Here is a 17,827-nt window from a genome sequence, read left to right as displayed (position 1 = left end):
ACTGCTGACTGGCTCTGAATCAGTTTGTCTAAAACCTAAAATGTAGAATATCAAAGTGAGTACTTGAATTAAAAGTGCTTGAATACAAATTAACTCCTAGGTCAGTGTGATCTAATCCAAAACTTGTATCGGCAGCCTCTTAATAATTAATTGTGTAGGTTCAACCCACATTTGAACACTCAAAACTTCAGTGCAGATTTGGAGAGCAGGGGATTCTCACTACAGTCAGAAGAGGGGATGCAACTAATGATTATTTCAGTTAACACTTTTTGTTAGTTGTATTTGGTAAATCACTTACTCAATAAAATGTCAGTGTCAAATTGCTTGTGTTGTCTGACCATTGGTCCTAAACCCCAAGATAGTCAATTTACAATTCTATAAAACAGCTCAAACTTCAGGTCATCCACAGTGTTTGGTATCTTTGATTGATAAATGGCTTAAATTATTTATTTTTTTAATTGTTTATTAGTTTTAATCATCATTTAAGCAGTAATTTGAGCTCATTATCACTGAAATCTCTGTGATGACATTGATGACTACAAGCTCATATGACAGCTGAAGTGGGACTCTGCAGGTCTTATTGAGCTGTCGCTGCAAACGTCTTCAGTTCCACTGTCGTCCCCTCTTCTTTCATTTTTTCACTTTCCATCTGCCGGGCTGAATCTTCAGCAGGACGACAAAGGACGGACAAACGCTGGCACACGGGAAAGAAGACGATAAGTGAGTGAGTTTACACACAACTGTTATGAGTTTAGTAAAGTGAGCATTGTTGTGCTGGGGGGACACAACTGATTCTGATAAATACAGATACACCACACATAGTATATTAACATCTGGAGGCTGGTGGTAGACCTTACAGAAGAGGCTGGTTCCATTCCCATGGTCATTGTCAAACTATCATGCACTGAGGTTTAGGATACTGTTGGGTTTTATTTTTTTGTGGCGACTGCTGTGTTCTTCCTAACATGATCTAAGACTCTTCTCTGAACACTGACCTGTTTGAAGGTTCCTGCTGTCAAACACATCTGTCCAGCTGCCCACAGTGGCACCATGAGAACAGAGGAGAGCGTCATGGTCCATCCTAGTGCGTACGCCCAGTCAGGGTAAATGTACCAGTCATTAATCCTGAGGTGTTTGTAATCAACCAGGTACAGGATAAAGGAAATCTGAAGGTGAGGATTACAAAGCAAAGTCCAGGGACATGCATAAATAACTGTTTAACAGACGGGCTTCACTAGATACAACCAAAAGGTTTTGGTGCTTCCGTGTAGTTTGTGTTGGAGTCTGAGTCTGAACAGCGTAGCCACACGCGAGCGCGCATGGGACACCGACCCACAATGATTTATACGTGTAAAAAGTTACAAACAGTCCCTTCAAAGGGAACATTTGCCACTTATGTGGATGTCCAATCAGTGTTGATGGTAAATGTCGTCGATTGAAGCAATACATTCCTCAGTGCGTATATTAACAGAGAAAGCCGAGTTTGCAGCTGCAAAATGTGTTCGTCCTGCACCCAGTGGCGTCATTTGAAATGACACCCTGTAGTTCTTCTTTGCATCACGTCACTATTTCAACTTGGATTTCTAGTCCGTCCGTCCCCCCCCTCTGGGTAGCCAGGGGGGCGTTCAAAAACAGAACTTCTTGTTCTCTTGGCTTGTATTGTAAATTAGCTACATTTCCAACAGCGCAAATGGCATCCCAAAATATGAGTGCAGAGGATGTTATCGACGAGGAAACATTTTACATTGTTTTGCCTGACTTGGATATTCAGCTGTATTTATTTGAACCAGAATATACGACGGAAGAAATGCAGCAGAGAGAGTCAGAGGCTGTGGCTGCATTTGTCATGCAAGAGGATATGGCCAAAGGGGAACCCTCCGGGCGTCAGGAGCTCGCACACAATAATGTAGGTTCCCCACAGGCAGGAGAACTCTGCTTTCTCAGTAAATATAGCATGCACTGAGGAATTTATTGCTTTAATTGACTACATTTACCATCAACACCGACTGGACATCCACATAACAAGGTGGACATTTTTTCCTTTAATGGAGACTTTATATGCAGCTAAAAATTCTAAAACTGCATTATTGTGGACTGAACATTACAATTAACTAACTAAAAATTCATTGGATCACTTTAGGGCATCAAATTAGCCTTGAGTGCTATCAGAGTTTAGTTGTTGTAGCAAATTAACCAAAATCAGCTGAACCGTGTAGACACTGGAAGACATATTCAGATGTACTCTGAGGAAACTGCTCAAGTTCAGGAAAGTATGTGAACTTATTGTTGACGAGTGAGGAGGGACAAACAAAGTGTTAAAATGTTTCTGACTCACCAGTGACAACAGAGGAATGATGTATTTCCAGCATAGTTTGAAATAAACTGATGGTCTCTGTCCTGTCATGTCCTCAATTTTGTTAAAAAATTGGTCAGCACCTGAAGGGGGTTCAGATATGTTAATGTATTTCATGTTCACATTATGTGAAGGTATTTTAATTATACTGCAAAATACTGATAAAGACAAGAATGTGATCAAGACCGGAGGACGATCTGTTCAACAAATTAAAACATTCAGATTCAGATGATGACCAAAGCTATTGATCATTTTGTTTGGTATTGTAAACCCTTTCAAAATAAGAGTATTTCTCTTTTAGGCAACAATTTCAGTCATCACAATGCCACACAGTTATGCAGATGACACAGAGTTGTGCTTTATATCTCTGCTTTTCCCAGTTCTTTGTGTGCTCGTATTGCTTGTTTTAACAAATAATATCTGGATGACCAAAAATAGAAAGACAGAAGCTGTAGTCAGCGTTTGACTGTCTGACCATCAGGGTATTCCTTTCTTGCCCACATTGTGAGTGACTTTTACTCACCAAAAATCCATCCTATAGCCAGGCACTGACACACAGCCATGAAATCCTGACAGGCTCTGGTACAACCGTAATAATCAACAAGCTGGAATATGTAAATTCCTCCCTATAAAGGAAAGAGACAATTGAATAATGGACATCATTTTGGAAACAATCAAAACATCAGTGTGATTTTATGTTTCAATATGCTTCATAGATATGTTTTTACGTCAACATTTTGTTCACCTCAGTGACTAGGGGCAGGTGTATGAGGAAGAAGGACGAACAGATGAGGACAAAGATCTCGTGTCTCACTGGAGCACGAAACAGCTTTGGAAACAAATCGCTCACTGAGGTGATGAAACACTCCACATTCACAAACTGGGGGCAAAATGAAAGAAGCAAATAATGTGATTTCTTGTGGCTACATGTAAGTGTGCCTTCAGCTACAATTAATCAATAATTAGTGCAACAATCTTACGTGTGTGTCGATACTCAGCAGGATGAGCATCAGGAAGAAGCAGACAGTCCAGAACTGTGGCAAAGGCATCATAGCTGTTGCCTGAGGGTAAGCAATGAAGGCCAAACCTGGACCTGTGTTGGACGTTAATGAGATACTGACATGCAAAATATATATAACATATCTTTATGTTCGGACTCAAAGATTTACTTTTTTAAAGAGCTATACCTGACTCAGCTACGGTGTCGACAGTAACGCCGTTTCTGAGCCATGAATCCAAGTACAGAGAAGACGACAAATCCAGCAACAAAACTGGTCCCACTGTTCAGCAGACAGAGCCAGAAGCAGTCCCTAGACGCCACAGAGAGACAATAGACCCTTGTTATTTTTGTTTTGATTTTTTGATAGTTTAATAACAAACATATGAAGCCCTAACCTCAGAAAGTTGTGTGATATCTCCTTGTACTTACTTGTAACAGTTGTTGTTGTACTGATTATAGCTGCCCAGAACATTCAGAGTCCCTATAGTCAGGCTATAGGAGAAGAATATCTGAGATCCTGCCTCTATCCAGACCTGAAATGACAGGAAAAATAGTAACTCTCATGACCCTTCAGATGTTGGTCGGTTAGTCTTTCCATCACTTTGTACCAGACTGAAATATCTCAACAACTATGGGATGCATTGCCATGACATTTTTTGTTTTTTACAGATGTTCACGATCCCCAGAAGAAGACTCTTAAGGACTTTGGTGATGACCTGGCGTTACCTTAAGCATCACCATGATGTTCACATTTGTGTTTTTGGGTGAAATGTGTTGAAATTTGGTACCCATATTCATGTCCCCCTCAGGATGAATTGTAATCGCTTTGATGGTCATGACTTTTCATCTAGCGCCATCATCAGATCAAAATTTTTATTTGTCCAATACTTTGGTTTATGAGCAAATCACTGCAAAACTACAACGCCATTCCCATCAGCCTCAGCGGTACAGCACTTTGTGTTCAGTGCTAATCAGCTACGCTACGATGTGAACATTGTAACCATTATATCTGTTTAACATCAGCATGTTAACATTGTAATTGTGAGTATGTTAGCTTGTTGACGTTAGCATTTAGCTCAAAGCACCACTGTGCCGAAGCACAGCCTCACAGAGCTGCTAGCATGGCTGGAGACTCTTTGTCCAGTTTCACATGCACTGTCCTCCCATTGCATATGTAGCCTCCATTTTTATATATTTACCAAAATAGCTGTTGAGATCTAATGGACAGCTAATTAGACTAATGATGAATGCACATTTCTGTACTAATGGCCCAAATCAAACACAAAAGCACCTAAAAATAGAATAATCCACAAAAATATAGAGCTGTTTTTAATTGTGCTCCTCTTTAATTATACCTGAGTAATTCTAAAGTTAGTATCAAATAAACTGGTCACCTCGAGGTTAGTCAAGTGGTTCAGGTCTGGATACAGGTAAAAGTAGATCCCATCCCAAGCCCCAGGTAGAGTCAAGCCCCTGATGAGTAGGACCAGGAGCATCACATAGGGGAACGTAGCTGTAAAATACACGACCTAAAGAGGACATGTTTTAGAAGACTTACATCAATAGTGTAAAGTTTTTAGTGATAAGCACTGGTTACAGGGTCTTCTTGCTGTGCAAAATAAAATATTTCCACTGACCTTTCCAGAAGATCTGACACCTTTCCAAATGCTGAAGTAGCAGAACACCCAGCTGGCCAGAAGGCACAAGGCCAGCTCCCATCTCACACTGCCCAGCTCCTCAATGCCTCCAGACATGCCCAGCACCCGCCGTCTGAGGAGAGGGGACATTTGGCAAATGTTAACAAACAAATCCATCATAATTCAGATTTTACTCTGAGTCCAGTAATTCTCTCAGTAAAAAAGAGAAAACATCATTGTGAACTAAATTAAAATTAAAAGAGAAAAAAAATGGGCCATCCAATCTCAGCCAGGAACCTTTTCTTCGTTTCCTGTCTGCCTCTATAGACCGTTTTAATGGAATTGAAACGGCAGCAGCTTGGGTCCTTAGACCTTTTCAAACTTGACAAACATTTTAAATGGGCCCATTTGTTGCAATGTTTGTTAATGCAGTAGCTTCCAGGAAGTAATCTTGGACCAATGCTGTTGCCGTAGCAACAGAATGGCAATGAAACGGTCTATACTGTCCAATAAAGTAATCTGCATTGATGTAGAATCATTGAGGCACGTACACCCAAGGCTGCCACAGGGCCAGTGGATGTAGAAACACTTATTGTTGCAAGGAATGTGCGTGTGCCTAAGGCATCTGCTGCAATATAGATATGATTGTGATTCATGACTATTAGAGTTGTCTCATATAACACGTGTGGTTTGCGCTTAGGACAGAGCGCTGGGGAAACTACCTGGAGAACGCTGATATCTTGTGTATATAAGAGACTTTATTAGCTAAACAAGATCTAGATAAACCTAATTCTGTTAATAATGATGTCCATGGGGCAACAGATCTAAGCATGTTGTCATACATTTTTGATACTGAAATTTGGATCTAGCAGGAAATATATTATAAAATTTTAACTGGTGCAACATAAATCAAACCAATGCATATTAGTGACACAGTAATTTATATTTCATTGTGGCTCACTTAAGAAGAAAAAGACTCACTCCCAGAACTCCGTTGCAGCTGAGGTGGTGTTGGTCTGATTTGCAGTCACATTAGATGAATTAAATGTCTGAAGACCAAGACAGTTGGCTGAGTTTGGGAACAAACAAACATTTCATAATGATAAAGTGAGAGGGATGACTACCATACAACATAATACTACAATGATAGTGGTTTAATAGACCGTCATCTACAATACATCGTGATATCTAGACACACATTTAACCTGTCAGAGGGAACATTTTCCAATTGGCAAGTATCAACCATATGATGTATTTACACACAACATTACACACAGTTTTACATGCAGTTATAATAATAACTGAAACCACACTCTTGTACAGATCCCACTGAAGATATTGGGAGTAAAAAGTATTGTTTGCAGAATTAATTTGGAGTAAAATCTTGTCTAGTCTTACCTGTATTCCAGGTGTTGTCACAGGTGGCCCAGGGCAGCTGGGAGCTGAATGAGAACACCAGGTAGAAGAGAGCCCAGACTTGGACTAAAATGTAGCAGAAGTCGTAAAGTTTCATCATGAAAAGTCCATATCCAATTCCTGAGAATAGAATAAAACACATGGTTTAAAATGTTCAAACTCATGGAGGTAATTCCAATAATACAATGTGTGATTTAGGCTTTTTCTCCTCAATTTTACATTTTAGTTCAACTCACCTTGTGCCAGTGGACACAATTTCCTCCAACAGGTGATGAATCCTTCCTGGGTAAACTGACCAGTTGAAGTCTCCAATAGGAACAGAGGTATCCCACACACCACAGCTAACAGACCATATGGCACCAGAAAGGCACCTGTAAGATATTACAGAGATACGATTGGAATTTCAGAGATATCCCTTAATCTGCAGTCATCAATATTAACATTTCTTCAGTGCACAATAAATTGTTAATATGATTCACCTCCACCATTCTTGTAGCAGAGATAAGGAAATCTCCACACGTTTCCCAGGCCGACCACATTTCCTGCAACAACCAGAATATATTCTCTTTTCCCAGCCCACTGTCCTCTGTCTCCAGCTCTTCTCTGATTTTCTCTTTTCCTTCTGGCTTTGTTCATCTGAAGATCAGGGGAGATTTCCATGGTGTGTTTCTCATATGATTCCTAAATCCTTTGTTTATGATTACAAGATCTTTGCTGATTTTATGTGTCTTTTCCTAATTTGACTATATCCTGATCTCAACCAATCAATTTTCCTTAAAGTACAAAACCAGCTCCAAGGGTGCTACCTGTTTATTTTGCAAGAGCAAATGTTATTCAGTCATGCCTCATCAGTTCTTTTCCTAATTTGACTATATCCTGATCTCAACCAATCAATTTTCTTTAAATACAAAACCAGCCCCGAGGGTGCTTCCTGTTTATTTTGCAAGAGCAAATGTTATTCAGTCATGACTCATCAGTCATCAGACATTCCCAAATTTCTGAATTTGTATAATTCACCTCCACCATTCCTTAATTCAGAAGTACTGCAAACTGATCTTTGCTTCTTTTACTGTTCTTTTCCTAATTGGATTAAATCCATGTGTTCTCTGTTAACAGGTGACCTCTAAATGGCTGTTGACTCCCCTCCCATTGTCACGGAGGCTGGCCAACCTGAGCAGGCAGTTGGCTGACAAGGGAGGCTCATCAGCTTGATTAAGCTCACCTGGGCCTTCCAGGCTTTAAAAGCTGCCCCATGTGTTAAAACTCTGGCTGTATTCGAAACTGCCTACTGCATACTACTGAGGAACGCAGTATGCAGTATGTACTGTATACTGCATACTGCGTTCCTCAGTAGTATGCAGTATGAAACGGTAAAAGTGATGTATTTACAGAATGCTAGACGAGGCTTTAGCCTTTAAACCAGCTCTTAAAGCACTGGACAAAAAAACAAGCTCATATCACTATTACAATATTATCGAAAAATACAACTTTGATTTAGTTGTTTATGTTATGTTTGTTTACTTTATAAGATACTGCAGGTTTCTATTCTATCTATTCTAACAGCTCATACAGTAGTGAGTGAGACAAACAGGATCATCAACGAGGGGAGACGGGAAATATAAAACAAATCCTCGACAAAATTTACGTTACTCAAACAGCTTTTTCAGTTCCAGCAACTAAACAGTGGACTGATCTCCCTCCAGATATTAGAGGAATGTTAAAAAGGGTCATGTTGTCTCAGCAGGTATCTCTCTGCCCCGTCAGAGGCTGCTATTTCCCTCTCCTCTTCCTGCTGCTCTGCTGCTCTGTAGCCGCTCTGTGAGCGTCACTGGCCGGTTCTACAGTGAGCTATTGAGGAGCTTTTCAACTCCAAAAAGTCAGATAAACACAGGTTACTGTTAATTTAAAATGGACATGTGTGTTGTGATATTTAAACAAACTATCCATCAACAAGGAAAATGAAAGTGCACTCGGAGAGTGCAGACCTCCGCCACGGCAGGTTTCATGTACGTCGCTGCCCCCCTGTGGTAGCCTGTGGTAGCCTGTGGTGTTAATGCACAGGCTGAGCGGAGTTAGTAAAACAAATTCCCAAAGCTGGATCATGATCCGGATCACCACAAAAATCTAAGGGATTGTTCATTGTGCCACACCCCACCCCTCCAAAAAATGTCATTCAAATCCATCGCAGACTTATGGAGTAATCCTGCTAACGGACAAACCAACCAACAAACCAACAAACCAACAAACCAACGCCAGTGAAAACATAACCTCCTTCCTAGGCCATCTAATATCATAAAACTGTCAATGTTCTAAATCTACACAGTTGATTTCTCGCCTTAAAATTTTTCAGAAGTGAATTTAGTGATGAAATAGCTACAAAAAATTAAAAAAAAAGCAAGCCGTTTTTGGCTGCTGTTGTTGTAACATAGCCTGCAGCGGTCCAGCGCTTTGCATTGTGGGATACAGTAGGCGAGGTAGACTGGTCAGATGCATAATGGAGATTTTTTCCGAATCAGTACGACATCCGGGTATTTTTGGCATATTGTAGATTTTGCTTTTGTTCGCATACTACATACTACATTTGGCCAAATCAGTACGTACTACTAGTATAGTATGCGGTTTCGAATACAGCCTCTGTCTCCCTTTCTCCAGCCACATCCACCCTGCATCACCTTCGTTTGGTTCTGCACCTTCAACGATTCCACAGCACATATGCCACACACTACTTTCATTTGCTGACACTAATTAACGACACACTCCATTGTTCATTTGAGTTAACCTCAGTTTAATAGGTTGTGTTTGGTTTTAAAGTTTAACTTTGTGTGGACTCTCTTTTTGTCACATTCACTGAGCCAGTTAGTGACACTGAGTCTCAACACAGCTAAGTGTGTGTTACTCCTCCTCTTTAGGCTATTGGCATAAAACTATGCATAAATGGGGGCAAGCCAAAGATTTAATTCCTGTCTTTGGTTGATGAACATATTCCTGTTTATACTAGGTAATTGGAATTACAATCTCTGCATCATCCTATAACTAGTAGGCCTATGTTAGCTAAGTCTATCAAGGGCTTCATATTGATATTTTTGACAGTGGTGTCCTGAGTACAGATACCTGACATTGAGGGTTAAAACACTTTTACAAATGTATTTAACAAAATGGTGCAACCTTCTTAAGAGCATCAGTTTAGCTTAAGAAATCTTCTGGCCTTCCTCAGCAGGTCTTCTCGCTCAGTTGTGATGGGGATGGTTTACTCCTTACAACGTGACCTATGAGCTTTTTGGCAGGTGACAACAAAGTCCCATGGTCGGGTCTAAATTTTTCCAAATTCTAATTAAAATCAAGAAAAAGATAATCAAAGAGTAACCAAACAAGGCCAAGAATCTGATCAAGTATTCACTGACAGCATTCAGTACTTAGCAGCTTTCCTTACAATGGATGAGGATGTTTTAAAGAGGAGCAGTTGGGACGTGTGTAAATATGTTTCCCAGATCCCAAAATGTCCTATACTGTATGCGCAGCATCAAAATCATCTCTCTCCTCACTATTTTCCTTAAACATCTGTCATATCATTGAACTCCATTTCACTCATTTACTGGTTTTGTCATTCATATGTATTAATCATCTCATTTATTTATTTATCACCTTTAATTTTAAATACATTTTCACTTTATCATTAAGATCAATGTTTTCAGAGCTGTATTTAATACTGCGAGATTGATAAATGTATTTCTAAATTGTTGAATTAGTTTCCTCTATTTTTCTATAAAAAGAGGTGGTGCCCCTTTTCTTTTTACGAGTGAAATTAATTAATTAAATATAAAGCTGTTACACGCTACACTGAAGAACTGGTACTGTATGTTGGCAGGTACGTTGGTCATATTTTTGTGTCCTTTAAAGTGGAAAGTAATCAGAGTCTTTACACAGGTGAGGGATAGCTATTTAACTTCAAATTACAAGCAAACTGCAGAGATTCTGTAGATGTTAGAGGCAATGATTGGAATTGATGGTCCCTATAACAACAGAAAAAAAAGTCAAAATGTTCAGGTACCCTCTCGAACACCCGCTTCTTCCATCCAGTTTGTACTTTTGTACATTACCAACTGGAGCTCAGGTTAGTATAGTGAGTGAATAAAGGAGCCAAGCAGCAGTCTATGAGTTAAAAAAAAGAGAAAAATCTGTTAAACTGTAGGTATGTCAGTCTTCATGAAAGTGTTGAATAGTTCCCTTGAATAGTATCATTCTATGATATATGAGTTAATAGAGGAGAAGTGAGAAAGGGGTAGGGAAATCTAAGTTGTACTTCTACCTATGCTTTTTTGGACACTGTTACTCTTGTTTTGTTTGTTATTATTTTATATTTGTGTTTTTTTTATTTTTATGTTCGAAATGAAGTCATTCATTCATTGAAGATTAACCCCATACACACAGCGACTGCATGACATTTTTTGCATCCAGCCAAATGAAGGCATATACCAAAATCAAATGTTTATCTATCTTGATTGGCTGATGTTTTAAATATAGGATAGTAGAAACTAATTTTAAAAATGTGCTGACAGGTCTGTGTGTCTGTTTGACTGATGGCGGGGGTGAGACACACACACACGCAGAATACAGAGGCCACAGCGGACAGGATGAAACATGCGCTTCGGCTCCATTCCCACAAAATCCGGCAATGTGGCACCAACCGGCAGGACTGTGTGGAGCTGTGGCTGTGTTTATTTGTGCTTTAGAATGTAATCGCGGTAAAAAATAACCAGAAAATATCATTTTATTTCTCTGATTAACTTTTTTGTTCTCGCTAACGCCGCTCTCTCTCTTCATTCACTCTCTAGCTTGCTTAACCACCGCTGCTCTCTCAGCAACTGACAAATCCTGCATAGTATGCCTTTAACTAAGCTTTCACCATCATGGGCCAGTGTAACTAATCCAAGCCTTGTATCAGACCAATATGTTAACTCTATATGAATAATTCAGTGCTTCAATCCATACTTGAAAACATATAAGACCCAGACTTCAGTGTCGATTTGAAAAGAAGGGTAGCCTCACCATGCAGCCAATGATTATTTTTATTGATCTATACATCTTGTTTTTTCATTATTACTATTATTTATCATACAAAGCTACATTGATTACAACAAGCATATATACAGTATGATAGCTGAAATGTCTAGTTATTGTGACTTTACAGGTCACACTAAGTTGTCACTGCAGACGTCCTCAGTTCAACAGTTGTTCCCTCCTCTCTCATTTCTCTCCTCTGCCAGGCTGGATCTTCAACAGGACGACAAAGGACAGACAAACGCTGGAACACAGGAGCAAACAAAATGAGTAAGTTTACACACTACTTTAATAACTATATGGACATATATATATGGAGCTAAAAGCGTAGGACAGCCATCCCCCTCAGTCCACACCGAAGGATTTGGATGATGTATCATACAGTCCACCATACCCAACTACCCAGTATGACTGCATGGGCTTCAATCTCATCCAACACGGTGTAAAAGCTACACTATACTTCTTATCACACTATTTGAAAAGTGAAACTGTGGTGGTGAGTGATATTGCAGAGCACCCATTGGTGGGTGGCCATAGAATATAAGATGAAATCATTAATCAGATAAAAAACATTGAGCTCTTTTTGAGGCATCCAGAGTTGCAGAAACATCTTCTATGAACTCTGACCTGTCTGATGGTTCCTGCTGTTGAACACATCTGTCCAGTTGCCCACAGTGGCACCATGAGAACAGAGGAGAGTGTCATGGTCCATCCTAGTGTGTACGCCCAGTCAGGGTAAATGTACCAGTCATTAATCCGGAGGTGTTTGTAATCAACCAGGTACAGGATAAGGGAAATCTGTGAAGGTGAGGAGACAGTTTTTGTGATACATGAGCACAATGTTATGGTGACGCATCCTGTTGGATCATTTGTGCTGGTGTTAGATGTCAATATCTGCTGATGCTATGAAAGTAAAGAGAAAATGTAAAATTGACACAAAATAATCCAGCAAATTCAGCGGTACAAAATTCATCTTTAATGGTTTGACAAATCTCACTGAAATTGAATGGCTATAGTTAATGAAAGAATTTAAAATCATTGGTAGCCACAAAGAAACGTTTCTGACTCACCAGTGACAGCAGAGGAATGAAGTATTTCCAGCATAGTTTGAAGTAAACTGACGGTCTTTGTCCTGTCATGTCCTCAATGATGTTATTAAAGCGGTCAGCACCTGATGGAAGTCCAAATTGTCCATTTAGTCAGTATTTAAATTGGAATATTGTAATATTTACATTTTGAGTAAAAACTAATCTGACTCACCAAAGATCCAGCCCACAGCCACGCATTCACAAGTAGCCATAAAGTAGTGACAGACTCTGGTACAACCATAGAAGTCGATGAGTTGGAACACGTAAATTCCTCCCTAAAGCAGGAAGAGACAAGATTTTAAAAAAGCATAATGTAGATTTCATTTTTAAAATGAAATATTTTTATAATTTTAAATGTTTTATAAAGAAAGTTTCATGAAAATATGTTTGTTCACCTCCGTAACCAAGGTAAGATGTAAGAGGAAGCTGGATAAACAGATGATGAGGACAAAGATCTCGTGCCCCACTGGTGCACGGAACAACGTTGGAAACAAATCGGTCACTGTGGTGATAAAACTCTCCACAATCACAAACTGGGGACAAAATAAAATTAATTTTATTCATGTCTGAAACACATTTTTTATTTGTCAATAGGTAATGTGACAAATGTTATTACATGTGTGTCAACAGTCAGCAGGATGAGCATCAGGAAGAAGCAGACACTCCAGAACTGTGGCAAAGGCATCATAGCTGTTGCCTGAGGGTAAGCAATGAAGGCCAAACCTGGACCTGTGAAGTGAACCAGGAGAGACGTGATGCTGATGACCTACAGTATATACCTATTCATGTTAGACCATTGTATTCAACTTTGGATCATTTATCAAGATCTTAATCATTGCATTTAATGAAATCTTGAATATATACTGTACCTGACTCGACCACAGTGTCGACAGTAACCCCCTGTTTCTGAGCCATGAATCCAAGTACAGAGAAGACGACAAATCCAGCAACAAAACTGGTCCCACTGTTCAGCAGGCAGAGCCAGAAGCAGTCCCTAGACGCCACAGAGAGACAATAGACCCTTGTCAAAAAGAGGACATTCCTATGAACACTTGCAAAGTAAATGTCTTGTAATATATTATTATTATTTAAATTATTCTGTAATCTGACAAAACCTTCTTCTAAAATCAACACAGTATGATATTAAAGTTCTGGTGATATCGGACATATACATACTTATAACAGTTGTTGTTGTAATGATTATGGCTGGCAATGACATTTAGAGTCCCTGAAGTCAGGCTGTAGGAGAAACATAGTTGAGATCCTGCTTCTATCCAGACCTGTAATGTAAGAAAAAGTGTATTATATACTGAAATAGGTGTTCTATTTTAACGTTTAGTGTGATTCCTAACAGTAATTCAGAGATGCTTGATGAATCGGGGCCCGACTCAGGAGGACTCAGGAGGAGGATGTTACCAAAGTGACGTCAGGGTTTCAGCTTCTGTCTCAAGCTCTTTTTTTCCTCATTCTTCCCACATATACCTCAGTCACTTTTCATGTGAACAGTGCACAGTGCAACGACATGAAACTTGCAGACAGCTTCGTCTCTTTTGTGTGTCTGTGTTGTCTCAACATAATGAATGATACAAAGACCATAAGAGACACAATCTCCTCTCTGAGGACACACTCTCTCGTGTCTGAAAGTGTGCGCCCTTATCCGCCGTTTATATCATTCACCATGTTGACACATCACACACACACACACAGTTCTTGATGAGAGTCAGTGTGATGCAGCCATGATGAGGGTATAACTGCAGGCTTTTGCTTGTTGTGTGGCCATTCAGAACAGGTAGAAATACTTTGGCCTTTAGATGTGGTTGGGTGACAAACCATATGACTTAGTTCAGTTGAAGCATTATAAACCCTTCAGAAATAATGATAATTTCATGATACCTAAGTAATTCTGAAGTTGGGATCAATTAAACAGGCCACCTCAAGGTTAGCCAGGCGGTTCAGGTCTGGATACAGGTAGTAGTAGATCCCCTCCCAAGCTCCAGGGAGAGTCAAGCCTCTGATGAGCAGCACCAGGAGCATCACGTAGGGGAACGTGGCTGTGAAATACACCACCTTAAATGAAAAGAAAATTGTTAAAGGTTACTGATGATTATATGCACCACAAATACATAGATATTCAACATGTTTTTACTTACAGTACCTTTCCAGAAGATCTGACACCTTTCCAGATACTGAAGTAGCAGAAAACCCAGCAGGTGAGAAGACACAAGGCCAGATCCCATCTCACACTGCCCAGCTCCTCAATGCCTCCAGACATGCCCAGCACCCTCCGTCTGAGGAGAGGGGACATTTAAGAGGTACATACATATGATGTGACACTAAGTGCTGAACGGAGACATGGAAGGATAGGATATGTAGATCATCACTGAGTTTACTAACTGATAATTTGAAATTACATTGACCCACACTAGCTGTTGGCAAATTTTGCAAAAGTTAAGACATTTCTAACATAACCTCTTTTTTTTCAATTATTGTAGCTATTCTTTGTTTTCTTTAACAAATTAAGTCAAAGCTGTCATTGTGTTTTGCAAAGTTGCATGAGAACATTTAACACTATGATTTTTAGCCAATCAAATTGAAAGGTAGCCTTAAAACATAGAATGAAAAACATGGTATTAATGCATCAAAAGTGAAATAGTGTATTTTTCATTTAATTATGGCTCATTAGAAGATGAAGAAGTTAGACTCACTCCCAGAACTCAGCTGCAGCAGAGGTGGTGTTGGTCTGATTTGCAGTCACATTAGATGAATTGACAGTCTGAAGACCAAGACAGTTGGCTGAGTTTGGGAACAAAGGAACATTTCTTTGAGGTTAAGTGAACCAAAGGCTCTAAAATGTAGGGCTGATGTGAAGGTGTTTGTGTTTCTTTATACTGTATGTGTTAATTTGTCGACCTGGTGGTTTATTGTGAACAACTACAAGATTGTTAACAAAAAAACACAGTTTAGCGCAATGGACCACTGTGTTTTAGATCAGATGTTGTGACCATTGAGGTAAGACACTATCCAATTTTTTTCCCAAGCTTTAACAACTTAAAGTAAACTTAGTCTTACCTGTATTCCAGGTGTTCTCACAGGTGGCCCAGGGGAGCTGGGATCTGAATGAGAACACCAGGTAGAAGAGAGCCCAGGCTTCAATTAAAACATAGCTGAAGCCAATGAATGAAATTATCAGTTGTCCAAATCCAATTCCTACAGTAGAAATACCAACCACAGTTTTAGAAACAGCACCTGTTGAGGCATTAAACGCTGACAGAAAAAGCTTGAATTATTTGGAGAAAATTGTCATTTCTTGTCTTGGTGTAATAGCCTTATGTATAAAGTGTGATTTTGACTTTTTTTCTTCTGTTTGCTGCACATTTTACTTCAACTCAAATCAACTCACCTTGTGCCAGTGGACACAATTTCCTCCAAGACGTGATGAATCCTGCCTGGCTGAACTGACCAACTGAAGTCTCCAGTAGGAACAGAGGTATCCCACACACCACAGCTAACAGACCATATGGCACCAGAAAGGCACCTAGGTTCGTAAATAGAGATATATGCATGTATACCCATAGAAACAACAAGTTAATTCAGTGTAATCAGCTCTTTACTAAGTTTAGAATTTGTATGAGTCACCTCCACCATTCTTGTAGCAGAGGTAAGGAAATCTCCACACGTTGCCCAGGCCGACCACATTTCCTGCAACAACCAGAATATATTCTCTTTTACTGGCCCACTGTCCTCTGTCTCCAGCTCTCTTCTGATTTTCTGTTTTTCTTCTTCGTCCGTCCATCTCAAGACCAAGAACTCCGTTGTATGTTTCAGTTGTAATTCAGAAGTACTGCAACCTGATCTTTGCATCTTTTATTATGTGTCCGTGATGAATTTGACTACATCCTTGTCATCCTTGTATATAGTGTATAGTTTAAACAAAGAAGTGTTTTGTTTAAACAAAGAAGTGTTTTGTTTAAACAAAGACGTTTTTTGTTTAAACAAAGATGTGTAATTGTTAAACAAAGAAGAATCAAGAATTGCCCCTTAGGGATCTCTGTACTATATATGCATAAACTCAAATAAAAGCTTGACTGGGAACAGTCAGATGTCTGAGAGATCTACTCTATATTTTTTAATGGTCTTTCATGCTTTTAGGTTGCAGAAAGTCCTTTTTACAAATAGATGTTAGTTTGTATGAAGGGTTTGCAAACAAAGTAAAGTAAGAAGAAATCACCAGTCATTGGAATAGAGAACATATTTAAATAGGAACTTGTTCTGACTCACACAGGCTCTGCCCTCTACTGGACTCTATGGGTAATCCTCTCCTCAAACCACGCGTGCACCTGAACATTTTCATAAGCTTAGCCGGCAAATCAGGACGTGCCTACCCGAATATGTGCGGACCCCACAGTATATAAGGTAGCACACACCGCTGTCTGACATCCTTTTTCTCTTCAGCGATCTCTTCTCTCATCTCCACAGATGGAGTAACCGCTTCGAGATGTCAGTGCTGATCATGTCCCAGCCTCATCACCGGGACGAATCTTCACAATTCCTGCTTCGTGTGCCTCGGCGCAGACCACGCAGAGAGCGGTGTGCAGCAGCCTGCACAGCCTGCCGAGCGATGGGATCACTTCCAACGCTTCGTTGCGATGGGAGCAAGCCGGAGCTCGAGATTGACACTGTCAAAGGTCGCCAACGCTCTGCTATTGTCCGGTCATACCAACCAACGCAACACCCTCTGCCCGCTATGGTTCTCCTTGGCACAGCAAGACGTCCACCCCTGGAAGTGGATGCATTTGCACAAGTGCCATTGCCAAGAAAGCTGCTTTACACTTTTCCGCCTGTTCCTCTCATCCCTCCCCTGTTAGAGAAAATGAGGAAGGAGCAGTTGTCGATCATTCTGATTGCCGCTTGGTGCCGTGGTATGCAGAAATGACTCAGATGATTGCGGCGCTGCCCTGGAACATCCCCCAGTTCTGTGGGGGGTTCTGTCTCAGGAGGTGTGTGCAATAGGTGCATTGCCTCCTCTCGGCCATCCTCTCCAGACTTGGCTCCTGAGAGGGACGGGCTGAGGACTGCTGGACTGTCTATACAGGTTGTGCAGATCGTCCGGTCAGTGAGAGCGGGATCCAACATAACCTGTTACAAGGCAAAGTGGACAGGGTTCTAACGCTGGTGTGAGGAAAAGATATTAGATCTCCTGTCCTGTGGAGTTGGTTCTATTGTCTCCTTTTTGTAGTAGTTAGTGGATGGAGGGCTGTCTTATGCCACTATTAAA

At 40.2% G+C, this 17,827-nt stretch overlaps 1 protein-coding gene and 1 pseudogene across 1 annotated transcript; both read right to left on the bottom strand.

Annotated features, from left to right (window-relative positions):
- Nucleotides 1-337: 337 nt before the first annotated feature.
- On the bottom strand, nucleotides 338-7,081 carry LOC141777734 (sodium- and chloride-dependent GABA transporter 3-like; annotated as a pseudogene).
- Nucleotides 7,082-11,378: 4,297 nt separating this feature from the next.
- LOC141777247 (sodium- and chloride-dependent GABA transporter 3-like) lies at nucleotides 11,379-17,685 on the bottom strand. The gene is made up of 14 exons (XM_074651327.1): nucleotides 17,487-17,685; nucleotides 15,953-16,087; nucleotides 15,622-15,759; nucleotides 15,258-15,345; nucleotides 14,708-14,840; nucleotides 14,485-14,619; nucleotides 13,729-13,832; nucleotides 13,422-13,546; nucleotides 13,169-13,281; nucleotides 12,948-13,085; nucleotides 12,725-12,827; nucleotides 12,535-12,635; nucleotides 12,092-12,262; nucleotides 11,379-11,708 (listed from the first exon to the last, which is right to left on the bottom strand). The coding sequence occupies exons 1-14, from the start codon at nucleotides 17,683-17,685 to the stop codon at nucleotides 11,601-11,603; spliced, it is 1,791 nt and encodes a 596-aa protein (XP_074507428.1). The 3' UTR covers nucleotides 11,379-11,600.
- Between the last annotated feature and the right edge of the window lie 142 nt (nucleotides 17,686-17,827).

The sequence above is a fragment of the Sebastes fasciatus genome, chromosome 11, assembly GCF_043250625.1.
Source record: "Sebastes fasciatus isolate fSebFas1 chromosome 11, fSebFas1.pri, whole genome shotgun sequence".
NCBI lineage: Eukaryota > Metazoa > Chordata > Actinopteri > Perciformes > Sebastidae > Sebastes > Sebastes fasciatus.
The sequence above is the reverse complement of the archived record's forward strand: the minus strand, read 5'-3'. Positions and strand labels throughout refer to the sequence as shown.

Coding starts and splice junctions, on each gene's coding strand:
- LOC141777247 (XM_074651327.1), bottom strand. CDS start 17,685: ATGTTGGATCCCGCTCTCACTGACCGGACGATCTGCACAACCTGTATA. Junction 15,760..15,952: donor ATTGTGTCCACTGGCACAAG/GTGAGTTGATTT, acceptor TTTCTACTGTAG/GAATTGGATTTGGACAACTG. Junction 15,346..15,621: donor TGAGAACACCTGGAATACAG/GTAAGACTAAGT, acceptor TCCCAAACTCAG/CCAACTGTCTTGGTCTTCAG.